At 49.0% G+C, this 16,129-nt stretch overlaps 1 protein-coding gene across 1 annotated transcript in view; it reads left to right on the forward strand.

The window, feature by feature from the left end:
• AGBL4 (AGBL carboxypeptidase 4) overlaps window positions 1–15,506 on the forward strand; it is a 1,423,919-nt gene extending 1,408,413 nt beyond the window's left edge. Inside the window, exons 12-13 of the mRNA XM_064589176.1 lie at window positions 7,539–7,635; window positions 14,133–15,506. Of these exons, the coding sequence (XP_064445246.1) occupies window positions 7,539–7,635; window positions 14,133–14,253 (218 nt within the window). The 3' untranslated portion in view covers window positions 14,254–15,506. The remainder of the gene's footprint in view (window positions 1–7,538; window positions 7,636–14,132) is intronic.
• Window positions 15,507–16,129: the final 623 nt, after the last annotated feature.

The raw sequence follows: 16,129 nt of genomic DNA on the forward strand, positions 1-16,129 counted from the left end.
CATGTCTCCCCTCCGATGCCTGTGTTGCCCTGTTTCTGCTTGTCTCTTTCTGTCCCACCTGCCTCCTTTCTCCTCTCTCTCTCCCTCCCTGCTGTTTCCCTCTCTCTCTCTCTGACTCTCTCCCTTTGCCGTTCGCTTCCTATTCTTCTGTCTCTCTGCTCTTCACTCTGTTTCTCTCCACTTTTCAAGTTCGAGTCGCTCTCAGCCCCTCTGATGATCTTCCTGATCTTTCTGCTCCATCCTGATGGGTTTCTCTTCGTATCCTCCTGGCTCTTTGCATCTCTCTCTGTTTTGGCCTCTGCCTCTGCCTGTCTCTCTGTCTCTTCCTCCCTTCTGTGTCTCCATGTCCTCCCACTCTCTGTGTCCCTCTCTCCCACATTCACAGGACTCCCACCTCCAGGGTGTCTCAGGCTCCACCTGCCATTGGAAAGGACTCTGCCATAACATCTGCAGCCCCCAAGCTGCACTTCAGAGCAGGACTCATCTGTTTAGTCATGCCCCGGTCCGACACCATGGGAGGATGGGCGACGGAGGCAGGGACAAAAGCTATTTCACTGTCACGTTGTTCTTCTGGCTTTACCTAGAGGCTCCTCGACAGGTGGCTCTTAACATTCCAGCAGCGCAGTCAGCCTTGCCAAGGAGAAATCACTTTTCCTTGGCCTATGCTCTGCAGAATTAATCTTTCCCCTTTAATGATGATCATCTGTTGCTGGCAGGGGCAGGAGTATGAGCAGAGAAAGAATTCTAGGCGGGGGTTTCAAAATAGGGAGAAAGTAGGAGTTAAATTTTCTTATTTGGAAGTAGGATGATAGCAGGGAAAGATCTTCACGAGGACTAGGACCGTGTTTTTCTCTTCCCTGTGTCCCAGCTCCTGGAATAGCATCTGGAATGTAAAAGACAGTAAATATATGAATGAATGAATGAATGAATGAATGAATGAATGAATGGGTTTCAATCCTCGTTGTATCAGTTCTTGCTGTGCCTCACTGGACAAGTCCCTTTCAAGTTGTCATCTGCAAAATGGGGCTGGTAATCAGACCTGCCCACAGCACACAACCATGAGGACAGTGGAAGTGAAATATGGGATCTGGTGAGTGGGGCTGGACCTCAGCTCTCTTCAGGGCAGGCCGGGCCAGGTGGGCTCATGGGTGCTTCTGGAAGAGCTGCAGGGAGTGAGAAGTGTGGAGCTGGCTGCAAAGAGCAGGGGGCAAGGAGCAGGATGGGGAAGGGAGGCCACAGGCCAGGCAGGAGGATGTGCGTGAGAGGCGCTGTGTCTGGGACTGCTCGGGGAGGTGGGGAGGACCTTCCTTAGGAAGCTGCCACGTGCCAAGAAGGAGGTGTATCTGACTCCATCATAGGGATCTCATCCCTGAGGTTAACTATTATCTCTAGTAGTGGGATTGGGCTGGACTTAGCAAGAGCCCAGTAATGAAATGGCTGGTCAGGGCTTGTGTTTCAGATGAGGAGGATCCTCATCCTTGGTGCTGGCCTGCTCCTTCGCCTCCTCCAAGCACGCTCAAACCCCACCTCTCCCCCAAGGCCTCCTTGGCCACTCTACTTACTGCTATAATGTGCCCCTGTCCCCAGCACTCTCCTTACGCTGTTCTTTATCTTTACTTCATAGCACTTACCACTTTCACTTTCTGGCATTCTAGATAACTTACGCATTAGATTGACAGTTTGTCTCTCATAACTAGAACAGAAGCTCCATGATGCCAGGAATCTTTGTGAGTTTTGTTTGCTGTGTATCCCAAGTGCCTAAAACAACTCAGCATATAGTAGCTTCTCAGTAAATATTTGTTGAATGAAAGAATAGTGATGGGATTTTTCATAAGCTTATTGTATTGAACACACCACGTTAGCGCTGGAAAGGACCTGAGAGACTCTACCTTTTACCCACAGAGAAGGAAGGACTGGAGAAGGGAAATGGCCAAGGTCACACGGCAAGTTACTGATTGAAACCAGGTTGGTCTCTTGAATTCCCACTTATGTGCTTATTCAGTACACCAGGTCTCAGGCCCTGAGCTAGGAGAACAGAGGGTTCTGCAGTTACTGCCACTCTCCGAGAGACCTTGGGATGCTCAAGAATGGGTCTTCTCCGAGAGCAGGAGCAAGAGATGGAGAGCTGTTTGGAGTGGAACATACCATACAGTGGAACATACCAGCAAGATTTGCGGCATGAGTAATCCCAAAGGGCTGGTAGTTCAGAAACCATTTCCGTGATCTGATCTGATTCTTTCTCTATTTCTGATTTAGGACCTAGATGCTTAGTGTCTCATGGGCATCTCCAACTCAGAATGAACTAGTCTCTCCCCTGACCCTTCTGCATTCCCAAGCATGGCACCCCATCCACCCAGCTGCTCAGGCTAAATACAAGGGAGGTTGCCCTTCATTCCTTCCTCTCCTCAGACCCCACGGCCAACCTGCCAGGTTCCTCCCCCAAGATGTATCTTCCCATCTCTACTGCCTCTGTCTTGGTCCAGACCCTCCTCACCCCCACCCCCCCACCCCCCTGCCTCCATCTCTCCCCTGGACCCCTGCAGTAGTCTCCTGGCCGATCTGTCTGCTTCTACTCTTGCTTCCTTATTTTTAGCACAGCAGTGACCTTTTAAAATTATAAATCAGACTGTCTCATTTTCCTGCTTAAAATTCTTCAGCAGCTTCCCATTCACTTAGAAAATCCAGACTCCTTCAGTGACCCAGAATAAGGCTCCATGTGATCTCCCTCTTCCCTGTCCCTCCACATCAGCCCTCTTTCTGACCCTCTCTCCCACCCAAGGACCCTTCCCCCCACCCTTCCTTCTTCCTAGGTGCTGCCTGTCCCGGTCCACTCCTCAGGGAGGCCTGCCCACATTCCCTATCTGAAGCAGCACCCCCATCACCCTCTCCCACAGATCCTGTGCATTTTCCATCCTACACTAGTATAATCACAATTATATATTCATGTGGGTTTTTATTGCTTTGTTATCTGTCTCCACTTCTAGACTTAAGAACCATTGTCTTTTTTGGGTTTTTGTTTTGTTTTGTTTTGTTTGTTTGTTTGTTTGTTTATTTACCACAGTATACCCTGAGACTTTCAGGGAGCTTGAACATAGCGGATGATCAACAAATATATATTGAGTGGACAAATGATAGCTACAACCATAGATACATCAAATTTTTTTATTGCCTACGAAATAGGCATTTGGCATTCAAAGCCTTCACTGACCTGTCTGCAACCTACCCGTGCAGCCCCAACTTTCACTCTACCCTGAGGTGGCCTGAGTCCATGAGCCCTTCTCTGTCTCATTTATGGCCCAGGGTCATGTATCCCCGCCAAACTCCGTGCTTCCACTGATGCCATCTCTCTTCCTCCCCATCACTATTAGTCCTTGACCTTCAAATCTTTGTTGTACATCCACTTCCATGAAGCCTTTCACAATTCCCCCAGTAGGACCTCCTACATGTCCACAGAGTTTAGTGTTTGCATGTATGATCACAGTCCAAAGAGGAGAAACCATATGCACAGTCGTAAAAGACACTCAGATTCACATGCTACCTCCATCACTTTCAAGCCACAGGACTCCAGGTCATTTATGCAAATTTTCCTTCTTACAGTTTCCTCTTCTGCAGAGTATGTGTAGGATTGTCCTTTGCCCTTGCAGGGTTGTGGTGGGGATTGGCGAGAGTAACTACACTATTCGGGGCTCAGGATAAGGAGTTGCTTTTGTGAAGGTAATAATGCAGCCTGTCCGGTGACATAGTTGCGACATGCTAGTTTCCTCCTCTAGACTGTCAACTGTACTTGTCTGATTTCTCTGTCTCTAATCCCAATCCCTCTCACTGTGCCTCCCGGTATACAGATGGGAGGAGCCCAGTGAATGAATGAATGAACGAATGAACGAGTGAGTAAATGAATGAATGAATGAGTGAGTGAGAGTGAACAGCACGTGCCCAAACCCTCCCTACCTGTTGAAGGATCCCAGGAAGTACTAGGGCTCCTGACACCCGCCCTTTTGTTCAAACAGCTCTGAGCAGAAGTGGCCAAATCAGTCTGGGTTTCACCCCATCCTGGCTAAGCTCCCCTGCTTCTCTGATTCGGGGGTCCTGATCCCACCTGCTGTCTGTTCCTGCCCTCTGCGAGAAACAGATCAGTGAGCCCCATAAGAATATGTGGAAGATGACATTTCCAGCTTACAGACCATTCAGAGATGGTTGTTGGCAGTGCAAAGTTGGGAGCTCTCACCGCGGTGCTCCTCTCTCCGTTCAGCAACATATTGGAAAGGGTTCCAGCCAGTTATTGCCTTCTCCTTGCCTGCACCCTAAGTCCTTGTCCAAAGACAGCTGGTTTCCATTGAAAATGTTCAGCCTCTCCCCTCCCCTGCCCATGTCGTTTCTCAACTCACACAGGCCCCTGTAGCCTGGGGCGAGGCCCCTCCAGGTTTGAGAAATCCCTGACATGATCGGAGAGGGGAAAAGGGTGTCCCAGACACTCCCACCTTTAAAACACCGTCTTTTAACCAGAGCTGGTCTAAAACAATCAGCACCCGAGCGGGGCAGGGGTGGGGGGTGGGGGATGGAGGGGTGGGGACATTTTACTAGAGCAGCCTGACTCCTCCTTGCAGAGCTGGAGTATTGCTGACAAGGATTTCTTTGAGGGTGGCTTCGAGTCTGGCTGTCGCTGCAGGCCGGAGAGGATGGGCTCAGGCTTCCCTGGTCCCCGACTCCTGCACTTATCTCTCAGCACCCACACACCTCCTCAGCACGAGCCTGGGAGTCTCTCTTTCCTCGCGTCTCCACATAGTGTCGGGGCCTCCCCCTGCAGCCCCTCCGTGGACTCATCTGCACTTCCTCCCAGCATGGAGGCCTCAGGGCAGCCAGGCTGCGTGCGTGGAGGTGCAGGACCCCAGCTGGAGTATTCTAGCAAGCGAGGGGCAAGTGACAACTCCTTCGCTGACCTCGCCTCGGAAGTCCCACAGTGTCACTCCGACCACCTTCTGCTATTCTTGTAGTTACAAGTGAGTCACAAGCCCACCCAGATTTTTTTTTTTTAAAGATTTTATTTATTTGACAGAGAGACACAGCGAGAGAGGGAACACAAGCAGGGGGAGTAGGAGAGGGAAAGCAGGCTTCCCGCCGAGCAGGGAGCCCAATGCGGGGCTCGATCCCAGGACCCTGGGATCATGACCTAAGCCGAAGGCAGACGCTTAACGACTGAGCCACCCAGGTGCCCCAAGCCCACCCAGATTTAATGAGAGGAGATACGGACCACACCTCTCCGTAGAAGGACGGTCAAGGTCATGTCATAGAATAACATGGGAGACATTGTTGCAGACATTTTTGGCACTTCCGGCGTGCAGTACACAAAATGTGGCCGGGGCAGGATTTGGATTCAATACATCTGATTCCAAAACTTCGGCTATGCCTTTTTAGCCAGTCCGCAGGGACCTGTCCTTTCCCCTGCAGCCCATCGCTCTTACTGTCGTCGCACAGGGGCAATGCAGTCTCCCTAAGCCGACTGGAGCCTGGCTGGGTGAAAGCAGCAGACCAGGGCCTGCTGGTCAGAGAGGCCATGCCCAAGGCCAGCCTGTGAACTTCTTAAAGAGGAGGACAGAGAAGGTCGGTCACATCCAGGAGAAGAAAGCAGGTGGCAGCCCCAGAGCATGGTGAGCCTGCAGCGCATCTCACTGTCATAAACAATTTGTCTGGTGTTTTTCCTTCTCCCACAAGGCTCTGGCCTGGGATGACTCAGCCCTTGACAGAAAAGGTGCCTTCGCATTGAGAAACATTCACTGGTCTGGAGTCAGACATTCGTGAATCGGAGTCCTGGTTCTACCACCGCCTGTTAGGCAGCCTGGGATAAGTTCCTTAACCTCCCCGGGCGAAAGGGAGATTAAAATGCCTTCCTTCCTGGATTGTTTGAAATGTATATGTAAGCAAAGTACTGGTGCCATGCCAGGAACATAGTAGGTGCTCCATTAAATGCTCATTTTCCTGTCCTGGGCCATGTCCAACCCCAGCTTGAGGGCTGTCTTGAAGACAGTGGTGAAAACTCCTTTGACCATTCTGCAAACTCGAGTCCAGCTCCGTGGCCCTGGAAGGAGCGGTGGCTGAGACCTCTCCCGTGATGTGACGATGAAATTGAGGTGTCTGGGGACAGAGAAGAAGTCAACCCTGTAAGGCACGCAGAGGGAGGAAGCATGGCCTGGAAAGGTGAGAGGGTGTGGGCGAAGGCCTGGAAGCAATAGTTCGGTTGCTGGAGCGTGAAGGCCAAGGATGGTGCAAAGGCGGAGGCCACAAGCACAAAACTAAGAAAATAAGCAGGGGCCCAGCGGTGAAGGACCTTGTAAATTGAGTTCCAAAACTTGAATTTTAAAGGCAACTGGGAGCCACTTGGGCGTTTTCCTCTGTTGGATGCAGTGGTTAGCTCTGCATTCTATAGCATCCCCTCTGACTACGTTGTAGGAAATGGAGTTGAGGCAAGAAAACCTGTGTCAGGGAGGCCCATTAGGACAGGATGACAGTAATCCAGGGGAAAGATGATGCTGGCCTTTTCTAGGGGGACAGCAGGGGCCTGGAGAGAGGTGGACAAACTCAAGAATGAGGAGGTTCCATGACAGTGACAGTTTGGATGTTCATTGCTGAGGGATATGAGAGAAGAGGTAAGTGCTTTAAATGAAGTCAACTTAGAAGTCATGGAAGTATGGGGCCAGAGCACTGATCACCGCCCTGTGGAGAGGAGTATCATGGAAGGCTCTGCTAAAGGGGTATCACCTAACTGGAGAATTGATGAGCAAAAATTAGCCAAGGGAGGTGGGGAGGTACTTCAGGCAGAGGAAATAGCTCATGTGAAGGCTCAGAGATGTCAGCTATAATGCACAGAGCAGTACTCTGTGTTGTTGAATAGATGATTGGTCTGCCGGTTCATACTAAAGTGCTAATGGTTGATATAGAACTGGCCCTTTCTTCTTCCCTGAGGAGTTTGTACTTTAACAGGTCATGAATCCTTACTTTAAGGATTCATGATCAGTAGATTTCAACGTGGAACACGGACACTGTTTAGGGTGAGAGGGTTTTACCTTTGCCCCCTCCCCCACCCGAGGTTACCAAAGTAGATGACTGATCCTTAAGGGTCAAACAGACCCTGGTCTACACACAACAAAGGGTCTCTTGCCTTTGGGTCTTGCTTATCTGCGTCCACCCTGAGCTACCTGAAGCTAGATCGTGGAAGCCCAGTGATTCCCCAAGGGACGCAGTATATTCTAGAAGCTATGAACATAGCTTTGAGGTAAGAATACCTAGATCCATATCCTGGTTCCTCTCCTTCCTAGTCCTTTGACCCTGGGAAAATTATTTAGCTTCTCTGTACCTTTTCCTCATCTGTAAAATGAGGAAAATACTAGTATCTAAAATTTTGTGAAAAAAAGGACAGGACCCGCAAAAAGTTTAGAAGGGTGAGTGGTGTCACTGCCTCTGTTACTGCTGTCATTATTACTAGTCCTCTTTTCGCTCTGTCCCCGTCTCCTTCCAAAGTCGCTCCTTGACGTACATGCTTGCAGATATGAAGCTGGGAAGGAACGTGGCGAGAACGTTTTTGGATTATTATCGGCTGAACCCCCCGGTCGAGAAAGTGGCAATTCCCATGCCGAGGCTGCGGTAAGTGACAGGGCAGAACTGTATGGCGGGGGTCCTACTTAACTGGCTTTGTGTTCAAGGGCAGCTTCCCTTGGCTTCTCTCTGGCCCTCAGTTTCACGTCTGTGGTGGGAGAAAGAATCCCTGCCCTGCCCCCCAGCATATGGGGCAGAAGAGCTCAACAGCATGTTTTCTGTCTATAAAGTATCGTCACCGCATCAGACAGTGTGGGGGTGGTCACATTTCTGTGTCTCCCATAGGAGTCCCCGGGGATGGGAGGTGCTGAGGGACTGAGTGCCATCCAAGTTAGTCTGGGTGTCTCCATACGCTACTTCATCTGGTGGCTCATCCTCTAGGATTCCTACTTCATCTAGGCTCATAAGGTCTCTCTGATCCTTCCATTTTCTCATCTGTCAAGTGGGGACAATGACACTCACCTAGAAAGTTATTATGAGATGCGTGTTAAAGCACCCTGCACATTTTTAGGCCTACATGTATCCCCTTAAGGCGTGAGAGCCCCCTTCCCCCAAGACGTGAAGGTTCAGGGCTGGGGAGGACACAACCCTAAGAAATTTCACATCAGGTCTTCTGCTGGAGTCAGCTTTTTGGGCCACCGAAGAGAGAAGGTCAGGGGATGAGTATCCTTTCAGAGGGCGAGACCACAGACCAAAGTACTGGGCATTCCCATGACCCCTGGAAGTAAGCCTGGTGAGCATTTGGACAGTGATACCCAATGGCATCTGGAATGTGCTGGCCCTGCCCTACATCTTGGCCTCATTTCCTACTCTCTAGTGATCCAGCCTCCGTAAAGGACATAATGATGTCCAACTTCCTTCTTCTGCCAGATCATTCTTCCCACTGACCTTGCCCATGACCTTGCCCATGTGCTTTGCTGCCTCAGGGCTTTTGCACTAATGCACCTTCCCCCATACCCTGTAATTAACAAAAACACTATTAATCACTGTTATTTATTGAGCAAAGTACTTTTTGTACATGATCTTATTTATTCCTCATAGATATTATACTTCCCATATTACAAATGAGGGGTAAAGGAAGCTCAGGAATGTGAAGAGAATTGCCTGTCAAAGGGATTTTGGCAGAGATAGGATTTGATCCTAGGATTGTTTTATTCCAAAGCTAGACTGAAGTCCAGCTAAGCTCCACCTTAAGCAGGAAGCCTTTCTCACTATTGGTGTGGGTTCAAATTCTCTCAGGCTCATGCTAACTGTGGGATCTTGGGCAGGTTTCGTGGCCTCTTGAAACCTTTCTCTACCTACCTATAAAGTGGGTGTAATAACTAAAATCTCTAGAGATTTTAAAGATTGGATACAAGCTTGGTATAGTGCCTGGCAGTCAGTAGGGGCTCAATAATGTTTCCATCTCCTTTGGTTTCTGGGTTGTAATCCCAGATTTCTAACCAGCTCATTGTGGCCTGGGGCAAGTCCCTGGACTTCTCTGGTTAGGCTGGATGATCTCTCAGGGCCACGTTCCACCATGCTGTGAGGCCCACGTCTCCACAGAGTCTACAAAACAATGTATTCTGACTCATACTCTATCTCAGATTGTTCACCAATCATGTGGGGTCTTTGTGGGGGTGCCCACTCCCCCATTCCCGGTAGATTAAAAACACCTTCAAGGAGGATCATGTCTGTTTTTTCTCTGTGCTCCCCAAGTGCCTAGACTGTACTGAGCATGCATACGTGTCTTCCTTCCTTTCTTCCTCCCTCCCTCCCTTCTCCCTCCCTCCCTCCCTTCTCCCTTCCTCCCTCCCTCCCTCCCTCCCTCCCTCCCTCCCTCCCTCCCTCCCTTCCTTCCTTCCTCCCTTCCTTCTTCCTTCCTTCCTTCCTTCCTCCACTTAGGAAAACCAGCACTTTAAGCCAGTCCCCTGGGGCGAGGGAGGTGCTCGTGCTTAGTGAGTAGGGCATGACCCTGCCTTTGAGGAGCTCACCTCTAGAGGAAAGTGCTCAGTTCATTCTTAGAAGTCATTCTTGATTGGTTAAAGTTCTTAAAAATTTAAAGCTCTATAATGCTCAAAAGAATTCTTAGAATCTCATTTACAAGTTAATTTGGGGATTGTCTCTCTCAGGTCCTCTGTCAACCTGAATAAAATGATCTTGATCCTTTAGACTTTTTCTTGGCTGTTGCACTATCAGTGAAATGGTGCCGACACTCAGGGAGACCAGCAATGGCGCAGGCCCCTCTTCCCGACACAGATGAGGAAGTCGAGGCCCAGGGAGCCTACAGCACTGGCCACAGCCACAACTAGAGCCCAAGCCCCACAATCCCCAGCCTGCTTTTCTCCGCATGAGTTAGCAGAGTTCCTCCAGATGGACAGGAGGCGGGAACCTGAAACCAGGTGGGAGGCTGCAGGCAGCTCTCAGGGCCCCCAGTGCAACTGTTCATAGGGCTTCATTGCTCTAAACTTTGGAACCTCTTTAGAAAAGAGCTGGAGAGCTCCTTCCTCAAAGTGCACGGCCTTGAGGACTTGAGGTAAATGCACCCACCCTTAAATTAAGAAAAACCAAACAAACTCCCTCTCCATGCCCACACCTCTGTCTCAGCCAACTCTGAGTATCACTTAGCTCTCAGTTGTCAGCAACTCTTGAAAAATGAATTCCCAGGAGGACGCAAGGCTCTGATTTAGGACTTGAATACGTCCCCTTTGTTTGTATTATTTTCCATCCAAGCATCAGATAACATAAGTGAAAGAGTAGTTCTGGTTTTAAAGGAAAGCTACATGTTTTGGCTCAAAATTAATCTTTGTTTTCTCTCATCTTTGTGGATAATTATAATCCATCAGTTTCCGCTCAGGTGCTGGTGGGAGCTTGGTGGGGGCCAGGCTGCCCTTCAGAGGGGGTCCTTGGGGAGGGCCAGGAGGGCCAGCAATGTGAATCCAAGGGCATAGGTTCAGGGATGTGGCGTTGATGACCAAAGCCAAGACCCCACACTTACCTGGATCACAGTGACATAGCCACGGGGCTAAAGGTCAAAAGGTCCCATCAAGGTAGATGAAAATTAGGAAAAATGAACAGGTGAGGTGAGCCTCTGTGGGAAGATAGAGCATGAGCATGGAAGGTGGGCTGGTCTCTGAGTGTGAAGTGGGCTCAGGCTCAGCGACAGGCTGGGAGGGCGGGCTCCATGGTAGGGTTGTGATGTGTGTGTTGGAGGATGGGAATGATCATCTACTCAACACACGAGAGCCCACCATATGCGAGGCCATGCACTGGGTGCTGGGGGACATAGAGAGCCCCTGCCTATCAGGAGCCCAGGACACAGAGGAGAAAGGCATGTACACATGCAAAGATGACAAACAATACCAAACAACGTATGAAAGTGCTCAGCTACATATCAGATTATACTCTCTCTCAAAAACCTTCCATGGCTCCCCATTACCTTCAGGGTAATGTTCCAGTTCCTCTTCCTGGTATTCAGAGCTCTGGCCTACATCTTGAACTTCATTTCCCAGCACACCCCTTCCCCTGTGAGCACCCTCTCCACCCCATCTGCTTTCTACCACTTTAGTCCTTATGCTTCAGACTAAACAGGTCAACTATTTTCATGCCTCTATGTCTTTGTTCATCCTTTTTTTCTCTTCCTAGAATGTTCTCCTATTTTGTCTCTAGATGGTGAATTCCTACATACTTTTCAAAGCTGGGTCTAAACATCACACCTCTCTGCTTCACTATCTCTGTTCTCCACCTGAGATAGAGCTACTTCCTCTCTGCCGGATTCCTAACTGCATTTTGCACACACCTGTAGCATTGTATGTCCCCTGTTGTCATGGCATCTTTGCACATCTGGCTTCTCCACTAGACAGGTTGCCCCTTAAGGAGCTGTCTTGGGTCACTCCTGGATCTTTAGTGCACAATGCTCAGCCTAGCAGGGAGTATATCCTAAAAAAGTCCCAAATGTATGAATGTATGAATTATGGAATGGTAGGAATGAAGAAGCCCCTGAGAATTCTTGACTTCAACCCTTTCATGTTTTAGAAAAGAAAAGTGAGACCCAACCAGAAATTCCCCTCCTACACCACCTGGCCAGCATTTGGCAGCCAGCAGGAGTATCCCAAGAAGGCTTCAGGGAGGAAGTGGCATTTGAACTTGGTTTTGTTTTGTTTTGTTTTGTTTAAAGATTTTATTTATTTATTTGAGAGTGAGAATGAGATAGAGAGAGCATGAGAGGGGGGAGGATCAGAGGGAGAAGCAGACTCCCTGCTGAGCAGGGAGTCCGATGCGGGACTCGATCCCGGGACTCCAGGATCATGACCTGAGCCGAAGGCAGTCGCTTAACCAACTGAGCCACCCAGGTGCCCTGAACTTGGTTTTAAAGGACATGTAGAACTTAGATGGATGAAACAGAAAAAGGAGAGAAGGTATCCCATGTTGGGGGTAGGGTGAAAGGCAGGAAGCAGGGCCTGAAAAGACAGTTCGAGGCAATGACAAGACCAGGATGTCTAGAGCAATGGAGACAGTAAGGTCAAGACCAAAAGTTCATTTCTATTCATCAATCACTCCTCAAGCACCTACGCCAGGCCTGAGCTTTGCTTGGGAATTACAGAGAAAAATCAGATGTGTTACACTCACATTCTCGTGAGAAAAACAGACAAAGAACTACCTAGAAAATGGTTTGCTGAGGGCAAGGTACAAAGTACTGTGGAGATCTTGAGAAGGGAGAAGCTTATTTTCTGGGAAGTCTGCTTCCCAAGTGAGCCTGGAGAGGTGGGGGAAGGCATTATGGCAAGAGGAACACAGGCCCCAGATGTACGGGATATTTGCCTTCCAGTGCCTTCTCTCTCTTTGCCCCCGTCTTGGTTACAGAGGCTCTTTGCCAATCAGTCTACACATTCACATGACCCCCTGGCCACTGCACACCTTCTGCCATGCCCCCATCTACCTAGGACTGCCCCTGCCCCGTGCTTGTACCTGAACTTGCCCCTCTAGGGGAAGTACGCCTTCCTTTACCCCCATGAAAACATAACCATCTGATTTCCTATGCTCCCTTTGGGTGTTAAGAACCCACCCCTCGACATATGAATAGCACCCTGTAATTTGCAAAGCTCACCCCCAACCCCCTTACCAGAGCTGACGAGGCAGGAAGGACATAGGCGCTTGTGTGCTCTAAGCTGTCTGTGGGTACCGAGGTCTAGATGTATTTCATCCATGCTAGACAGCCTTGCCATGTTAGCCGGGTCCCTCAGCGACGGTGCCATTTCGGGCAGTGAGGCCTATTGGTGGGGGAGATAGGTTAGGGCAAGGCGTCCCTTTTGTGTGCCGCCACCTGTTACATTTTTACCTTATTCATGACTCATCAACGATGAAGGAAAATGGGTACTCCAAGGTCAGAGCACGATGGGCTACAAGAAGTTGCTTCTTCAGTCCTAATTCAAAAAGCACAAGAGAGATTTCCGTATTTATGGTGTTTGCCACTTTCTGTCGTGCTTTGTAATTCTTCATTATTTTGTGTAGTCATTTTGTGCAACTGTCTCCTCTACTAAACTGTAAGCAGCCTGAGGACAGCAGCAATGTCTGACTCATCTTTGTCATGTCCAGAGACCTTGGGACCCTCTAGCACCACGCCTTTGTAAGTTACAGCAGGAAAGGGAAGACATTAAGTGCATTTACTCATATTATTTCATTTAACCTCACAACACCCCTGTAAGATTAGAATATTTTATCCCCATTTTACAAATAAAGCCCAGAAAAGTTAAATAACTTTCCCAAGATCACACCCCTCATACATAGGCAACCTGGGAATTCAGGTGAGTTCTTTCTGGCTCTAAAGCCTACTCTTTCCACCGCAAATGAATCTTAGTCAATCACATGAATGAATGGCACATCAACTTATCAGTCAACAACATAACAAACAAGGCCCTGTATGAGGGAAAATGCAAAAATTGATAAAACTTGGTCCCCTGTCCACAAGGAGCTCATAGTCTAGTGTGTGAGCCAAACAGACAGAGGGCAATTACCGAAGGGTAGTGTTAAGGGCATGGCATTGGGTGCTGGGTGCTGTGACTCAGAGATGAGCCAGACATACCTCTGCCTTCCAAGATCACCCAAGCTCGTGGCGGAGACAGACCCACTATGAAATGCCATACTTAGGCTATTCTGAGGAATATAAGGGCGACTCTGGAGCCCATGATGGTTATGAAGAGGATGGGGTCCCAGGCTCACCCAGGATATAGATCTTCTATGTGTCCACCCCCATCCCATTGTGAATTGGAGAGGATGGGTTAGAATCAAGGTGGACACATGTAAGAGTTGGAGCTGTAGTCTGTCAGGTTTTCTCCAGAACCAGAATGATACAGAGTATCGATCTAGCAGTCATTCATTGAGCCATGATGCCTGCTTTGAACCAGGCCCTGGGCTGGGTTCCTGGGACACAGAGAAAAGGAAGACAAGGCCACTGCTCCTGGGCTGTCGTAGTCCAGTGGGGGAGAGAGACATGCACAGAAATGATTTCAATCCGGTATGTATATGTGCTGTCTTTCTTCTCTCTTTCTGTTATCTCCCCTTTACAGGAAAGAAAAGCCCCCTCCCTACAAGCACCCACTCCTGCGGGGCCCAGCCAGGAACCACCCCAACGGCAAAGGGGACAAGAAGAGCTCCGTGAACCACAAAGACCCTTCAAACTCTTTTTAAGGACATGGAGTCCAGGAGGTCTTGTGGAGGCAGGAGCATGCATTTTCTGCTGGGGCATGAAATTAAGCACCCTTCTCTAGTTTCCAAGATAAAGGGTGTGGGATAATGAATAAGCTAGTGAAAGGGAAGGAAAAATGAGAAACCTCACTGTCAATTTTCCCTTTTACCAATGGAAAATCAATTGTGGGACTTCAGCCTAAGGCTCAGGATCAAAATAGGAGGTTCAAACCAACTGAGTACAGATGCTATTTTCCCCAGCACAGAGATCCTCACAGCAAGAGGGAAAGCTACATGTCCCTTTTGAGAGGTTTGGCACATCTCAGGTCAGTGCTTCTGAAGCCCTGTTACCTTTTAAAGTTGTATACCTACCACAGGTGGTTACCTTCTAGACTAGGTGACGGTTGTTCACAGTTTTAGAAATGCCCCGTCCATACTTGCTGATCCAAAACACCATCAATGACACCTACAACCCAAAGACAAATGTGCTGTTGGGAACAATAGGACAGAGTTTTTGAAATCACAGTGGTCTGAGGCATGCTGTCACGGTGTCTCTGGGCTGCATGCATTTGCCAGTGACCTGGGTAGTTGAATTGAAACTGTAGCACCAAAGACAAAAAATACTGGTCACTCATTCCAAGAGGTCCATCATGGTTCAGATCTCCAGATCCTGGTGCCAGGGACCAAACCTGGCCCCTGAAGAGGTGGGTATGGATACTCTGCAATGGGGGAAGGATGACTGCCAGGTGAGGGAGATGCAGAAGACAGGAGAATGCCTCCCCCCGCTCCAGGCAGGGGGCTGATAAAATAAAACAGCCACAGTAGCAATTCCCAAGGTGGGGGGGGGGGCTAAATATTGTGCATTTTTCTAAAGAGTAAAGTGCCTTTGTATGATGAATGGGTCCAGAGGAGTCTGCTCCCTTCCCTTCCGTGAAGCAGGCAGGCTGAGTCACCATGACAGCCTGCTAATTAAAATGACCTCCTGGAAATGAGGATTCGGAGATGGGGAGAGGAAGGAAGGCTCAGGGGAGAGAGGGCCTTTAGCACAAAGCTCCAGTTAAGCATTCTTTTGCGTTGGGATGGGGGATTTTTGAAGTTTGTTGCAAAAACTGAGAGCAAAGCTTATTCTCCCTTTGCTTATTGGTTTTCAGAAATGATAACAAAGAACCATATGTTAGTTGGCTACAAATGTTGTGTGGTGTATATAGCTTCTCCTCGGGGTTCTTTTTGCCCAGAGGAACACAAATAAAGTGGTTTATGCATCTCTTCTGTTCCTCTGAACATTCTTGGCACCCTTCCCTTTAGGTCTTCCACTCCCACAGGAACCAACCAGCCAACCCAAATTTGGTTTGACTCGCACTTTGCTGTCAGGGACTCTGTCATCAGGGATAAGGAAGAACAGTCAAGACTTGACTTTCCAGCAGTTCCTGTGTCAGAGTCCCGGGGAGCTGAGCTCAGTGCAACGTGAGCCAAGAGCATGGCAGGTCTTTCAGAAATGGTAGCATCTCTTGAGACAGCATGAACAGAGGTGGACTGCATAAATCAGGCACGGTGACAGTCCAGGTCTATTTTCCCTGATCAGACCGCCTCCATAATGTTGGGACCATATTTAGGCCCCACTTTGTAAAAACTGCATTGATTGATTGGATCACAGCCTCAGAAGCCCCAGGTATGCGAGCGGTTTGAAACCAAGAACCTGGAGCCAGGCACCTCTGGCTTCTAACTCTGCATTCAGACCCTGGTTCTGTCTTTTAATATCTGTGTGATCTTGGGCAAGTTATTTAACCTGTCTGAATCTTAGTTCCCTCCCCTGCAAGGTGGTGATCGTGATATCTGCCTCATTACAGTTGTTATGTAGGTCTGGGAAATGTCAGCAAGG

Source organism: Mirounga angustirostris, unplaced genomic scaffold, assembly GCF_029215605.1.
Source record: "Mirounga angustirostris isolate CCGP_5_RB_7025 unplaced genomic scaffold, mMirAng1.0.hap1 SCAF_4, whole genome shotgun sequence".
Classification (NCBI taxonomy): Eukaryota; Metazoa; Chordata; class Mammalia; order Carnivora; family Phocidae; genus Mirounga; species Mirounga angustirostris.